The sequence below is a fragment of the Solenopsis invicta genome, chromosome 11 (genome assembly GCF_016802725.1).
Source record: "Solenopsis invicta isolate M01_SB chromosome 11, UNIL_Sinv_3.0, whole genome shotgun sequence".
Classification (NCBI taxonomy): Eukaryota; Metazoa; Arthropoda; class Insecta; order Hymenoptera; family Formicidae; genus Solenopsis; species Solenopsis invicta.
The window spans coordinates 536,259-552,370 of NC_052674.1; the positions used below are offsets into that span (position 1 = coordinate 536,259).

A 16,112-nucleotide genomic window follows, 5' to 3' on the forward strand; every position below is an offset into this window, starting at 1 on the left:
CGTAAATGAGCATCTTATTTACCTGTAGGTTAAGAAATTAGAAATTTACGTGTATACGCGTAGAAATCTGCGTGAAAAGATTGACCGATCGTAGATGATCACGACGGGATCCTTTTTTTTAGTTACGCCCAGCAAACATGCGGGTTGCTAATAACCCACGGCAGCTTTAAATGATCCTTACAATCTGATAATATTTTCTTCTTGCTGTGTTTAATGTACCAATTTGCGTATGTAGGTATATGGGTCCGAAAATATTTATAAATACTTATCTTGCTGTTACTTTCTATTTGTAATGTCTTGAGATATGATATAAAGATATTACAATATTTTGACATAATAAGGACAGCGGTGTTGCTTAATGGTTTAATGTGTTCTATTGCTTCCTTGTATCTCTTCAGTAGAGCAGAATTCAAAGTGACGGAGAAACATATTTTCTCTATAAAGTTACACAATATTGAGATACAAATAAAACCAAGACTCTAATGCGTTATTTATCGAAAAAGAAAATAATGTGACAAATTATGCATGAGACTGACATCAGAATTTACATGATAAAATGAATTTGTAATACTTAGTACCTAGAGAGAGTTAATGTGCTTAATACGTATTAAATTGCGGAAAATGTAGTGAAATTATAGCAACTTTGCATAATAAGACGAAGTGTTTGAAACATGTACTGGATGCATGTGGATGAGATTGATGAGACAAAGCATTATACACCGTAAGATGTTTTCATTTTATTAAATTTGATTAATAGCTCAAATGTTTCTAACAATTATCAAGTTCTTATCTGCTCTGAAAATCACCAGTCACATGCACACATTGAATAAACTGATACAGTCATTATCACATATGTACTCTCTCCCGTGACTTTCTTCATTCTCGGACGTTACATCGAGTCAGTTTCACGAGTAATAAACCTGTATATTTACTATCGCAGGAAGTCTGCACGCACTGATTACGCACTGGTATCAAAATTGTCTTTTTGAGTACATCGTTTCTAATTCGCGTCGCTAATAAAAGATATTGCCTGCGCATTATAATGTTTGTCGCTATTGAAATCATCAGACTGGCTATATAAAGATAGATTATAGTGACGCATTAGTCGAGTTTCTCGTGTATGAAGTCGGCAACCCACATACATCGGTACAGTAGTTTTATTCATATGCCATTTAGGTATTATTTCGGAATCTTGGAGAGAGGAAGTAAAGAATAATTTGATTGTTTTTTTCACGAACTTGAATCATCAAATAATGCTCGTTATAAAAATGAAGGGAAGTTTAAAAACCAAAATGAAGGAAATAGTATTAGTTCTATTACTGATTCCTAATTATTCCTATTAAATAATTATTATCATATTTTTATTTTTATTTTTATCACAGGATATATTTCTACAATAATCACTGTTAATTCTTGTTACTGATAAAGTATTGTATTTATTATTGTTTGGTCGCAAAAAATTTTTCAGCCATGATAAAAATCAAAACCAAATTTTGAAATAAACTGCAATTAAATTCTTTGTACATAATTCACTTCAATGTGATATCAAATCATTAATAGAAGGAGGAAACAAGTGAATACTTAATATTTTATATTTCAAGAGATAAATTTATAAAATTATTTAATAAAAAAATTAAAAAGTAGGAGAAAAATAACGCATAAATAACAAATTTACTTTTTTCCTCTCCAATCGAGTTTTTTTATAATCCCTAAATTTAGATGGATCGCAGATATTTATTATTTTAAAATTGGGTGGCGATCTACATAGTTTTGGGAAACCAGTGGTTTAGCTAGTTATGTTTTTGAGACATAAAAAAATCGGCAATTATTTTTATTTTTACAATAAATAAAAAATTTTTGACAGACAATATTTCATGATTGCTGTACTAGTTTTATGAACATAATAAATATCATTTGTAAGCTTACTGATGCGTAGAACTATTATTACTCTTTATTGCTAGCTGCGGTCCTAATTTTGACAAATAAGCGTTCACAAAGGAGGAATCCTGTCATTAGTGATGACGACTCTCTATTCGTAAAGTAAATTAACGTATAATAACACAAATATGTAACGGTATAAGCATAGTAAGCGATAATTTTAAACACACATTGTCTTAAAAAAATTGCTTTTTGGATAAAAAAATATCTGTAATTTAAAAATAAGCTTAACAATAATTTACTAAATCACATTTTTTGGAAATATTTAAAATTATTTAAAAAGAAAATATTGTTATAATTTATTAATAACTTTTATTATAAAAATAAAATTTTGATGACATGGACGTTCGTATTATCTAAATCTATAAAAAAAAAGTTCCTCGTTACTGCTTTTCCGGCATTTATCTATCGTGCTCAAGCGTGTAACATCTTTTTTTTTGTAATATTAATAGAAAATACTTCTCTCGATAACAAGCATGGATATAAATCTTTTTTGCAGTCTTTACCTATTAATTGAAAAGTTGGTTTCTAAAGACACTTCCTTCTGTGTCTAATGAACCTGAATTCTATGTGCCGCACAATAGAGACGTGATATCATTCACTAATATAATTTGTCAAAACCTTTTAATATCAATTGATTATTAACGTTACATTATCAATATTACTTTTGTTTCCTTATAGTACAGGTGTGACATAATATTAACAAACAATTATATGCAAAATTTACTGCTTCTAATTTAATTAGATTATCGTTACAATAATTGGAACGCGACTGATTCTCTTTAATTATAGATTCTCCTTTGTAATGGATTGACTTAATTTGCATTACTTCTGGTTTACTTTTCGCAATATAAACAGGCCGTAGATTGCAGCAGATGAATCTTTTCTTTGTGCCACAGCTATTCGAGTGTAAAACGAATTCAATTGGTAATAGACGTGCCTCGTGCACATTCCCACGACAAAGGACAACAATGGTGACGACGTTTGACGGAGAGAACGATCTACTTACCCCGGTCGAAATAATCCGGGGAAGATCCTTCGTTCTCGAGAGTGGTCGACGTAAACAGCGTCCAATGATCGAGGTAGACTCCGTAGCACGGGAGGTACGGGAGTGGACGTTGGATCCTTCGTCACGCATCAGTACCAAGTTAGATGAGTACTCTCCTCCTCTGAGCTTTTCGCGGTCCCCCTATATAAACTAATAGCCCGGTCTAGCACGAATGTCAGTTAACATATTATTGGCGAAGAGATCGGTCGCGATCGCAAAATAAACCAAGTTTTCGAGATAAAACGTGATTATAGAGTGTGTTATCAAAAAGTATAAAAAAGGAGCATCTAGATGCTGATAAGATGTTACTGCTGTACATGCTACTCTTTCTACCGGTGCTCGTCTCAGCACAAGGATCGCAATCAATGAAAACACTGGACCGAGAGATGCTGCGGGACAACTCTAGAGACTCTTTAGACTGGATCGGTGAAAGCTTTTTGAACGTCGTTGAAACATTTTTTCCGGTTTCGAAATCGCGTGATGACGAAATCGTAGAAGGTACTAACAATAATAATAACTTATGGTTGAATATAGCTAAAAAAACGTTTACTCATTTTCAAGTCTTACGTGCTTGATGTTTGATAAAAAAAAAGAGGAGTTCAGATTTTGTTTCTATTCTCTTAGTAGATAATAAAGTAGGGTAAAAAGAATAAACAACTAATAAAATGTAATTAAGTAACAAACTTTTCAGTTACTGTTAAATTTTTAATAATCTGAATATTTTAACAAATAATTACTTTTACTCTTTTTTAAAAAAAATTAAATATTTCAATATATAATTTTTATATTACATATAAAATATTATGATATTATTATACAAGAAGCATTATCGAAATGTAAGTTCTTACGATCTTAAAGAAAAACGTATCTATATTTTTATAATTTAAGATATAAATATTATTATGAATTATTACATTTAAAATTATTCTTTTAATGGCATTAATACCAAATAAAAAAAATTAAATTATTGCAAAATGTATGGCTGTTTATAATGATTTATCTCTTTATGAGATTTAATGTTAAAGCTTCACTTGAAAGTATTAATTTTATTCGGCATTGTCAAATGTTTTTCTCTTGATAATAATCATAAGCTTTTTACAATAATATAGCTGAGAATAGAATGAGGGATTTGCTGAGTAACGAGATGGTCAATCTAGTGCGGTATTTTAAATTTAATAGTCATAGATTTGAATAATTTGCTGTGAAATAGAATTATGAGACCGCGTATTAATCAAACGCTGCTAAAGGAGCGTGTAATTGCACATACTGTTCATTAAGTTATAATACATTTGGGTTTACGGGCGCGCGGACTCTCCTAGTACAAAAACATAAGTGCTTTCTACTCTAGTTCATCTTTATTAAGTTCCGTGATGATCATATCTAATAAGGAAGGTATACTTTGATAGCTCAGTATGTATTATACATCCTGGTTTTCGAGGGAGTAAAATACTTCTACAATATAGTATAACCTTTTAAACTAGCATATGTAGTGATTAGTAGAACGTTGCGGGAAATGTAGTATAAGATACATAGAGTGAGGATATTTTAAAATATGTGTTTTAAAATATAAAAAATACACATAAATTTCAAGCATGAAACACTTTTACATATTTATATTATTACATTTGATCTTTATTTTTATTATGATTTTCTTTATTAATTGCAGGGCGTAAAGATAAGAAATTAAAAAAACTGAATAAGTATGTTCTCCCTTTGATCATTGGATTTTTGCTGATAAAATCAATTCTATTGCCCATCACGTTAAAGGCATTGGCAGTTTTAAGCGGAAAAGCTGTTGTACTGAGTTTGATGAGTCTAATTCTGGCAGCCATAATTGGATTAAAAAAAATTGCCCACCAAGAGAGCAGCCACGAATACAAGCATAGACGACAGGATGTATATGGTTTTGTTGATGACGTGCAAGAATTCGAACCTTATCGATTTTACAAAGAACGACGTAGAAAGAAGTGAAAAAGAATATATTATGTATTAACGGACAATAAAATTCTTTGTTGATTCCCCGACATCCTTATTTTTATTTTTATGGTAATGCTTGTCATAGGAAAATACTAATTTTACTTTGACTTGAAATAAATCTGAAAAAAGAATCTGTCTTTATATATAAAATTAAGAATGAGATATATTTATTTAGAATTTAATTTTTTATTTATTCTATTTATTTATATATTTCAGCGTTTAGCTATAAGTTTACATTAAGATCAAACATTGTAAATATAATAAATTAAAAAGCATAACTTGTGTACCGTTGTCACATATATCTAGTGCCGTTTCTCTCTTATTCATATTAACATCAATGAAGCACAATGGAAATACGTTAACTTGCGTTAATTGTGTTAAATGCGATAACTGACTGCTGACATATTGGTGAAAGTAGTCAAAATTTATGAAATAAGAAACGAAAACATACAATTGCTAAAATACATATAATTTAATTATATTTATTACATCTCGATAATAGCACTATGTCACAGTTCTTTTTTGTTATTGCAATGTTGCTAACAAAATCCTTTTCGAAGATGAGTAATGTCAACGTATATTGATTCATTTCACTAGCATGATGTAAGAAAGAGAGAAAGTTTCTTGATTCCGTAAGGATCTAGTTTGTATATAGCATACCCATTTCCCTCTTCGTAACTTTCTTCGAAAAGTTAAATTATTAAATATTATAAATGTGTTTTCAACCAAAAGTTTTTGACTGTTATAATTACAATAGTTTATAAAATTTTGTGTAATTAAAATGTAAAATTCACTATGAAAAAATAAAATACTAACTATTATAAAAGAATTTGTTAAGTGTAATATTTTTTAAACAATCCAAAATAGGAAATATCAATGTGATCAATAGGAACAAGAGATTGAGAGAAAGGGAGAAAAGGAATGTTCTTCACGTCATTATAACGAATAGACCGGAAAAAAAATAAAGATAAGACTAGAACTGACCCGAATGTAAGTCATCGACCTTCGATTCTCCAAATCCTATGCACTTCTTTCTCTACGAGATTCTTTTAAAGGGCTTTTGTACTTTACTATAATTATATTTAATATCATTGTTATAATATAAAGTTTTGCATCTACATATAATATTACATATTGTTTGCGATATAATCAGTAGAGATGTAGTCAATTAATAATTTATTACACTGTACAAATAGAAAAAATTATTAAAATGCTTTATTTTTAAAATTGTATGTGTCCCTTTAATAATTGTGATTTTTGTCATAAGATAAGAATTGTCGAACAAATTTCTTTGAAATATCATATTCGTAGAAAAATGTAACCAATGATATTCGTAACCCAGAAAATTAATCACAAAATTGTATTCGTTCCTTCCTGATCGAATACCGTTAAACGAAGATGACGAAATCTCTCTGACGTCCCTGTTAAATATTTAAACAGATTTGTATGTTCGGAGCACAATGGAATACCTCTTGTGAATAAGTTATTTGTTACCTTTCCAAGTAGTTACTTACAAAGCAACATTGATGATGTCCTTATTATTTATGATTTTGTCATGTTACATCAATTTTACTCGTGTATAATCTTTAAAATTAATAAAATCAATACATAATATTAAAAATATTAAAAAAGATTACACGCAATCTCTCATAGATTAATTGTTTATTCTCCATTTTACAGCGAAAGTCTATCATATGTCATATTTGGATAACAGTTTTGAGAATATAACTTCCACCTTCTATCTCTGTTTTAATACTTTTAATGTTTTTTGAAAAAATGAAATTCTTACAAAATGCTGACATTTTTTGTATATTAGTGATTGTGATAAAGTTAGGAAAACAAAATAAATTCATCACAATAGTTTATCATGTAATTTTTTGAAAATTACTCATGTTGCGTTATGAAAATAAGATAGTCATAATATTTCTCGTTTTTTTTACAATAATTATAATAATTACTTAATGTAATACAATAATTATTCAATAAAATAAAATAATTAAATGGATACGGAAGTAATAAAAAAAAGAATAAAAAATTTTATTAACTCAAGTTATATCAGAAAACCTGTCGGAGATGTAATCTGTAGTTCATGTATTACCCCGGCGAACGCGTGGCTGGGTCAAGGTAAGCAGCTTGGTGCACGTGGTTACGAAGAATGCGCCAATTCAATACACAAAGGAGGCTGGGCTATGATACTTTAATTGTAAAAAAGAGTTTCATTAAAGTGAAATGGATATATTAAAATCAATAGTCCAATGGATATATTAAAACCAGATAATCACAAATATCTATAATAATTTATTTGAAAAATGTTTGTCTATTTGTTATACTTGCTTCCGACACTTGCAACTTTATTTAATGTAATTTTAATTTAAAAGTATATATTCTGTGATATCTGTGCGCCTGCTTTATTTACGACACGAAGGAAAATTACTACTAGGAATTGTCCACATTTAGCGTCACCTAAATGCACACGCACACGCTACTCGTAAGAAAAGCATATATCCGCGACCACGAAGCATGTGCAAAACTGTGAATGGCGGTGAGGTGCGAAATGCACGCCTGTCATCGCCGTTGTTGTCGGTTTTCTAAACAATCTGCTACGCGTGAAGAATAAACAGAAAGTGCTGTATGTCAAAATGTCATTAATCTTACAGACGAAAAAAGGAAATTGTATCTTAAGAAGTAAAACGCACATCAGTGTAAAGTATTCATTTAGAAAAGTAAACTAAATTATATAATAAGATATGTTCAACAATTAATGAAAATGTTGTTACCAAAGATTAATACCTTTGTGTGAGATGTAGTGAGTTCAACGAACCACTACAGAAATAATCCCTGAATCTATAATAAGTGTTACCTCCCCTACTGACCTAAATTCTGAGTGGTTACTGTGGTAAACGTAAACTTGTCTCGGTGACGTTAGGGAGAACGACTTCTAGGTCCGCCCAAGCGGTGACGCGTCTCTCCACGCGGTCGTTCGTTTGTTTAAAAATTATCGAAGAAAGTTTTCTGGGGAGGTGGCCGTCGGCATTTACCTGCAATGATGAGTCGTACGTCTCATCGTTCCTTGTCGTCATACACGTCTTCGTCATCCAGAGTGGGGAGGGTCCTACGTGGTGCACACCTATAAAGATTCAAGCGCCGCAGGGCCAGGTCACACTTTGTTCCGAAAATTTTCCGGAGAGTAGTTTGCTGCGTCTCTGGCCACTGCCTCTTGGTGCTTCGTTCCACGACGACTTGACGAGTGACGAAAAAGATGAAGAGATTCTTAGTACTGCTACTTCTCGTTGCCTATACCGCAGCAGGACCTACCAAAGTTCCCGTGCAGTCATCTCAGGATTTGAATTGTTTGGAGCGCGATGATGACTTCTTCAGCTGCATGTTCGTCAAGACCGTCACTGCTATCAACAGAGCGGCCCGATCGAGTGACATCGAGATTGTCAGTGGCATCACTTTCGTACGAGACACCCCGAGTAAGTTCCTATATGCATATTGCATGTATATTATTCTCAATCTTTTCATTGATCTTTTCTACGTAATATTAACATTTGATGAACATTAGATTTACTTCTCTAAATTTATTAGTATAATATGTAAAAATATAAAAGATACATTTATACATTGCTATAAATTAATATAGTTCAAAATACAAACAATATTGAAAAATGAAAAGAATGTTAGTTTTAAAGAAATTACCTGTATGTATTTAAATACGCTTAACAAAATTATATTTTTGTAATGTCTGCAAAAACAAATACACAACAGTGGAAAATTTATATTTCTTGTAAATTTTTGTGAAACTGTACAGACCATAATAATTATGATAACAGCTAATGATTTTTTTTTGTTGAAAAAATTGTTTTAGTGGAGCGCAGTAGCAAGAGTTTAACGATAAACGAAGTGGAGATCATGAATGAGCTACCACGCGACAATTCTGACAAAATAACGAAACTTTCCAACATGCTGTATGATTCGGCCATCTCTTTTATGAAGAGTCACAGTTTGAAACTCAGCTTGCCCGAAGGTTCGGTCGAGCGTGCCCTGAGCGAAGGTAAGATTTATCCTTCCTTTTGCTTCTATTAAGTATTTCGATTACGCAACCATTCGCCTTTCCTTGATTATGTCTATTCGATTAATGTTACGGATTCGCGACGTCACGAGTATATACGAATAAGCGTCTCAGCATGCCTTTCACCTTCGTGATATCTATATGTACGACGTTACACACAGACCTGTTCCGGATAAACTCGTTCTTCAAGAAAAAAAATAATTCGCTTTCCTTCTCAATTGTATTTTAAAATGTTTCACCAAATTGTAATTATATATTACTAGAATTAGGTTATAACATTTCTATCATGTTTCTTTTCAAATCTAATTATACATATATTTAATTAACATATATAGATAATTAATATTGATTTAAATATTTTTTATATATTAAAGAGCTGAAGATTTAAAAAAAAAGATTAAATTAACAAAAGGTTGTAGCAAATATTAAGCTTGTATCGATGTTTTTATATATTTATTAAAAAATGCAATTTTTATGTTCTTGCATTTAAATAATTAAAAGTTAATTTTAGCTTCTTGCATATTGCAAATCATAACCGTATTAATATGTGACATTTCTTATGCCATATAATTTTATGATGTAATAATTAATTAAATTAAATTTTTTTTTTAGGACGTGCGAAGATCAAGAAAATGATTTTTCCGCTGATTGCCGCAGCGGGTCTCAAGATTTTCGCATTGGTACCGATCTTGCTCGGCGGCTTAGGTCTACTGGCTTTGAAAGCTTATGTCCTTGGTAAAATTGCTCTGTTCGCTGCCGGTGTCGTGGCATTCAATAAACTTTTTGGCGGTAGCAATGTGGCTGGTGGTTTTTTCAATAAGAATCCTGCGCCTGTCTGGTATGACAACGGTGCTGCTGGAAATTGGGTCGCTGGTGGATCCCCAGTATTACAACACCAAGGATACAGAAGTTTCGAAAAGATTGATGAGAAAGTCGACGCCCACAATTTGGCATATTCCGCGCACGCACCGGACGTCAGTGGTATCAATTGAGCGAAACTTCTTACTCTTTTCGTGTTATTCGGCATGGAAAGACTTAGAAATACACAAAAGCCATATCCCGCGGAGTAAAAAATCTCCTCGAAGCCATTGGACCCACCTACGACTCCTAGATTATAGTATTTATGTACATGTACTTTGTATTTAATTTATCAACTAAATAAATGATTGATCAATAAATTATATATATTAAAAAATTACATCGATATATTTAATAAATTATTCCAAAAAGAAATATTTGTAGAAAATTCTTTTTTCCCGTTCTCGCCAAATCGTATTAACGCAAATCAATATTAAATTTCTAATTTGGAGAAATTATCGTCACCGCAAGATTCAATGCAGCACAGTGCATAGAAAACCTCGTACGTGATTAGTTTCTGCTAATGCGAAATATTGACAGCTTACGGCATACAATTGTAGCTGGTCGAGCTCATATCCGATTCCAATCATATATGGGCATACCTACAGGTCATTTACACTCCCACTTCTGGTTTCTTCGGTCTTTCTTTCGCCTTGGTCGCCACTTCTCTGTCGCTCGTTCCATTTCTCTTGTTCGAGCGGCTGCCGACTGCATGATTTGGGACACAAGTTTTACATACCATACCGTGTCACCAAGAGACACGGAAATCTAATTTTCACCAGACTGTGTACGAATGCGTTGATGATGTATGCTGATCGTAAACATAGGTGATGATAATTGCTTAGAGCCAACCTTACAGACCATTGTATGTATATGTGATGCAAATAAACCGTAGGTGCATGCAAATAAATTAGAAATTTCTTAAATGAAATGGATTTCTTTTTTACAGAGAATTTATACCAAAAAAATGTAATGTACGCTGAAAACAATTAATAATATACAAAAAAATGTAATATGTGTTAAAAGAAGAATAATTGAGTGATAAAATGTAATATTTTAAAAATTTTATTTTATTTCATTACAATTTTTTTAATTTAATTGCAAGAAAGTTTTAATCATCATACTTTTATATAAAAGTTTATAATTATTTAGATTTCGCTAGAAAAAAATTCTTAAATTTGAAAAGTTTAAGAAACTTCCTAGATCCGATAGTAAAATTCCGAAAGTAAAAGGAAAATTTGCTTGTGCCGGTGTATTCTACGTCACGCGATTCTTGTGCGCGCATTGCATGTTCGAGTTAGCTGAATACAATTAGCTGTTCAGAGAGTCGACAAAATTAAAATTCTCGACACTACTGCCCTTGCACGTTGCTTGCCAAATGGTTCAATATGGCCCCACCACTAGTCGATTGTGGTTCGTATAAAAGAAAAATTGCTCTGGGGGCAAACAGTCAAAAACGCTTCTTCGAAGTCACGCTGTATAACACTTCGTAACAATGAAGACTAAAGTAATCATTCTCCTAGCGTTGCAACTGCTAACGTCGGTGACAGCTGATTCAAGTCAGGAAAATAGAAATAGTTTGGAGCATCTAGAAGAAAAGCTCACGAGAGCGATGGACGAAATCAACAGAAAGGACACCATCGATGTTTACGGCGATATGATAACTCTGGAAAAAGTTGCGGAAGACGGGGAACCATCGGAAGATAGTGAAGATCCACTTGTGAGCAGAATCGAAAAATTCCTAAGAACTCGGAAAGTACAAATTAATCTTCCTAATGACGTTTCAACCGCTGGTTTGTTCGCACGCGCCCTCGGTCAGAGAAACATCGACGTAGAACTTGGAAGCTTGGCACGTGGAACGTCCGAAGGTAAACGACGCATTATAAAAAAATTATAATAATTAGAAATTTAAACAGAGAAAAAACTAAAACTCCTTGTTTTGTATTTAATGAATAAAACAATGTTGTGCAATTTGTTCAAATTAACGATATAACTAGAGCGTCTATTGAAATTTTTGTGAATTTGCGTAATGAGATTGCGATTAGCATAATTTAAGGGAAATTTACTTGGAATGGCAATCTAAGACATTCATCTTCAATCAAACTTACGCTAAATTGCATTAAAAACGTTTCGACAAGTTCATAAAGCAACAACTTTTCCTTGGGATATAAAAATATTTGGAAAATACAATTCTTTTTCATTATAAAATATCATAATGAATGATATCTGCTTGCAGTGGTTATTGCGTTTCTAAAAATTATTTCAAAAAATAATCAAAAAACATTTCAAAATTTGCGAAGATACTTTTATGAACAAATACTAATACCTAAATATTAATTCATTGGGACTATAAGATTAAGCTTATATTAATCTTGCTTGTTTTTAACAATGCCGTGTTTTTAATAGATGTTAAATACTTCTCTTTAATGTCTACATAAGTTATTTGATAAATATATTTGACATTCTTCTTACACCTAATTGATCGATAGATCGATCTTACGCTTCGTCTTTCTTATACATATTAAATTGATACTTTTCTCTCGTAAGGATTTTTTCAAATTTTTGATAGTACTATTAAGTTTGAAGTTCTTGTTAAATATTCGTCAGACTTATGCCAGACTTATGTACTTGGATGGCAAAAGTCTCTCGTTCTTCTCTAACGTTCCGATCTGGTATGAATACATCATTCAGTGGGCACAAACTTATAGTGCCTCACCTTTCTAAAGTCTCGCCAATGGGGTTTAAGTAGCTCACGAATCTCGGGATTCATTGGCTGAAAAGTGTAACTTGTATCTTTCTTTTCAATTCGACCGTGGCCGAAATACCATTCACCCATCCTCCGTGTATCTCTCTTTAGCATCTTCGTAGTTCATCGTTTCTTTTATATTCATAAATTTTTTCGAATTCTTTTATTCACATATTTATAAATGTGTAAAATATTTTTTTTTTACGCAATTCTAAAAATATTAAAAGATTCGCATAGTAGAAGTTTATCGATAACTCCTGAGAGAGGGAGGTGAGAGCGACCGGAATGAAGGATTCGTATGTAGAAAGCTACAACGACGCGTTCCACTTCTACCATATTCGCGAAAACAAATGCCGGAGGTGGGAGTGGACCAAAGTGGGTTACCGTTTGGTAGATCAGGTGGGATTCCGGGTTTCTGGGACGGCTACCGCGAGAAGACGTCTAAGAAGGACCTTGAACGAGAGTGTCGCGTGTCGAAGAAAGTAGACTGGATGATAAACGTCCGTTATAGTGTTTTAGAAATCCTCCAAGTATTCTGCAATTATTAATATCATTTTTGTGTATTAATTGTGTCCCACATTTCTATGGAAATCAATGCAAATTATCTGTATGTGATTCGGTATTACGAACTATACATCTATATAATAGATTCATACTGTAACTTAATAATTGAACACCATTCTTCTCATACTTTATTAGTTATAATTGTTAAAAACTACATACACCTATATTTATTAATTAAAAATTTGAAAAGAAATAAATATATCATTGCTAACAAAATGTTGTAATGTTTACAGCGCGTACGAAATTGAAGAGGATGATCATGCCACTGCTGATCCTGCTGAAGTTAAAGGCAATAATCGTTCTGCCTATCGTAATTAGCATGATCGCTCTGATAGGTATGAAGGGCTTGGGCGCAGGTCTCATGTCACTCTTGATTTCTGGCGCGGTAGCCTTGAAGGCCCTTGTTACACCACCACCGCCACCAAGAGTCTCCTACGGAATTATAAGACCGCACGAAATTCATCACGATCACTGGCACAGGTCAGAAGAAGAGGTCAATCAACCTTACAGAGGCTGGACACCGGAATACAATGGCGAACATTACCCATACCATGACATCCCATAAAATACAATGTCTCCCTTGCCATTTACATCTGTTTGTTTATTTATTTATTTATTTATTGCGTGTCTGCATATGCTCACTTTATAAAATAAAATAAATCATCTTTTTATAAAATGTTGTCTCGATCATTGTAAAATATCAGCAAATCAGAGATGCATCACTGATGACATCGGTCAACTGTCAAAAACGTCGTATCATCACGGTATTGATAAATTGTCAAGTTCAGATAAATCATATCTTTATCATTAAGACTTGACCTAAATGCACGTGTGTTATACGCGACATCAATAATAAAGATTATTTGCGGTAAGGATTTTACAATTTATAAATAATTAAATAAATATCGAAAAAAATAACTATATACAGATATACAGATAAATATATAGCCATAAGCAGGTTACTCAGCCAGTCAGACGAGAAGGCTAATGACCTAGATGGAAGTTCACGGACGGAGGAAAGATAGAATGATGTTGCGCGGGTGGGAGAAGCGGAGAAAGATCGGATCAAGGTGGGGAACTAGGAAGAGGAAGGAAACGAGGTTACTGTGTCGGGAGCAAGGTAGGAAAGCGGATTGTGGCTGTGATTGGTCTACCAAGTTCCCCCTCGATGCCTCGCACGTATGAAGGTCAGTGTGTCAATGCCTCCACGTGCTTTTCCACTTCTACCAGCAGATACGGCCGTGGCCTTCGTGGTAGGGATTGAAATAACGGTATCGGTTGTGATTAGTCCAGTCGCTTGAAAGGAGTGGAACAGTGAATACGAGTATATATGGGCTGTTCGAGAGGCCAGCACCGTCGAGAAGTGATGAACATGATGAGGAATGCAAGCTCTGATCGACTGATGCTCAGGCATCTTTCTTTAATAATATTGTTTGTAAAATCACAGATTCTGCGCGCGAGTAGTGACTATTTCTTCATATATAACTCTATATCCAAATATTATCTTAATAAAAATAAATTCTATTAGTCAACTAAATTACTCCTTCATCATATTATCGAATAATTGAGACTTTTTTTATCATGATTAATACAAACATTCAATAGAATATTTATCAATAAATTTGAAAATATTATTGTCTAAACCTTCCTTATATAATAAAAGAATAATATATAATAAAATTTTATATAGTAAAAAATGAAAAAAGATAAAAATTATAAATATTTTATTACATAAGCCAAGTTGTCAAATTGCAAATATAGATTTTTATAAATAAATCAGATCTTTCGTCGTTTTAATATATATTCTTTTTTATTCTAATATGTTCTTTTTAATGATTTTCTACACAAATATAATTTTGCATACATGTAATGAGACTAGCGTAAGAACTAATAAATTTTTCGAATATGTGCTTTTAAAAAGTAAAATGTTAATATTTTAATATTATTCGTTTTATTATATATTTTTTATAAATTTGTTATAAAACTATAAAAATTTAATGTATTAATTTATACACATGTATGTATTAAAAAAAAAACGAAATTTTGAAAGAAATTATTTGCATATGCACAATTTGTGATGTGATATATAATGTATAATAGTACGTCATTATTATAATTTACTACTATCTTTCAAAAACTATTTAAACTTATAAATATTATGCGAGTGATACAAGCACTCTACATATTAAATTTGTGTGCTAACGGAAGTATTCAATTTTTTGTTTTAGTTTAAGAAAGTAGATCCGGAAATTTCTTGCGTATTTTTTTGATTCGGAGACTATCATTGCGGCAATAAATTATTTCGCATCTTGACATGACTGGGCCAGCAGCGACCAGTTTGCTTGAAATGTAACTCACTCAGAAAATCGCAACGTAATATGGTGTCTCTAGACTAGTCTATTCTTATATACCCCCGCCACCGAGACAGAAGAAATTCGTAGTATGTAACCTTCACTTTAGACCGCGAAAAAATTGCGAAAGTATAAATGCACGCAATGCATTTTGAGTACATAACGGATATGCGTTCTCGAATTAACGAGGTCTATGCAATCACTCGAGCAGCACCTAGTGTATTAGATGCGGTAATTCCACCTTTCTTCTTTCCTTCTTGTTTCACACCTAGGTGCATAAATCATATACGCACTACATGCGCGTATTCGTATCATACGCTTTCCTAAAATGCATTCCTATGTTGTTCAATTGTGAAAATTATGTTACTTTAAGCAATAAACTAATGCGTATTAATATATATAAATAAAAAATTGATTTGCATATTTTAAGCAACTATGTGTTAATATCTTTGATCATTACATTTATTTTTATCTAGTGTATTTCTCGCTGTGTATATTAATTTATTATCTGATTATTACATTTAATGTAGCAAAATTTTTATTACAACATTTATAGGA

General features: G+C 32.2%; 3 protein-coding genes across 3 annotated transcripts; all 3 read left to right on the top strand.

Annotated features, from left to right (window-relative positions):
- The first annotated feature begins 2,882 nt into the window (after positions 1-2,882).
- LOC105198822 lies at positions 2,883-5,002 on the top strand. The gene is made up of 2 exons (XM_011165666.2): positions 2,883-3,484; positions 4,653-5,002. The coding sequence occupies exons 1-2, from the start codon at positions 3,289-3,291 to the stop codon at positions 4,955-4,957; spliced, it is 501 nt and encodes a 166-aa protein (XP_011163968.1). The 5' UTR covers positions 2,883-3,288; the 3' UTR covers positions 4,958-5,002.
- Positions 5,003-8,097: 3,095 nt separating this feature from the next.
- Positions 8,098-10,233, top strand: LOC105198785. Its single transcript, XM_011165625.2, has 3 exons — positions 8,098-8,439; positions 8,832-9,017; positions 9,648-10,233. The coding sequence occupies exons 1-3, from the start codon at positions 8,223-8,225 to the stop codon at positions 10,025-10,027; spliced, it is 783 nt and encodes a 260-aa protein (XP_011163927.1). The 5' UTR covers positions 8,098-8,222; the 3' UTR covers positions 10,028-10,233.
- Positions 10,234-11,341: 1,108 nt separating this feature from the next.
- LOC105198784 lies at positions 11,342-13,880 on the top strand. Its single transcript, XM_011165624.1, has 2 exons — positions 11,342-11,761; positions 13,437-13,880. Exons 1-2 carry the CDS (start codon positions 11,389-11,391, stop codon positions 13,766-13,768), a joined length of 705 nt encoding a protein of 234 aa, XP_011163926.1. The 5' UTR covers positions 11,342-11,388; the 3' UTR covers positions 13,769-13,880.
- Positions 13,881-16,112: the final 2,232 nt, after the last annotated feature.

Excerpts from the sequence above, each read along its gene's own strand:
- LOC105198822 (XM_011165666.2), top strand. The coding sequence starts at position 3,289 with ATGTTACTGCTGTACATGCTACTCTTTCTACCGGTGCTCGTCTCAGCA. Across the intron at positions 3,485-4,652 it reads TGATGACGAAATCGTAGAAG|GGCGTAAAGATAAGAAATTA; the intron begins GTACTAACAATA and ends TATTAATTGCAG.
- LOC105198785 (XM_011165625.2), top strand. The coding sequence starts at position 8,223 with ATGAAGAGATTCTTAGTACTGCTACTTCTCGTTGCCTATACCGCAGCA. Across the intron at positions 8,440-8,831 it reads TTTCGTACGAGACACCCCGA|TGGAGCGCAGTAGCAAGAGT; the intron begins GTAAGTTCCTAT and ends AAATTGTTTTAG. Across the intron at positions 9,018-9,647 it reads CGAGCGTGCCCTGAGCGAAG|GACGTGCGAAGATCAAGAAA; the intron begins GTAAGATTTATC and ends TTTTTTTTTTAG.
- LOC105198784 (XM_011165624.1), top strand. The coding sequence starts at position 11,389 with ATGAAGACTAAAGTAATCATTCTCCTAGCGTTGCAACTGCTAACGTCG. Across the intron at positions 11,762-13,436 it reads GGCACGTGGAACGTCCGAAG|CGCGTACGAAATTGAAGAGG; the intron begins GTAAACGACGCA and ends TAATGTTTACAG.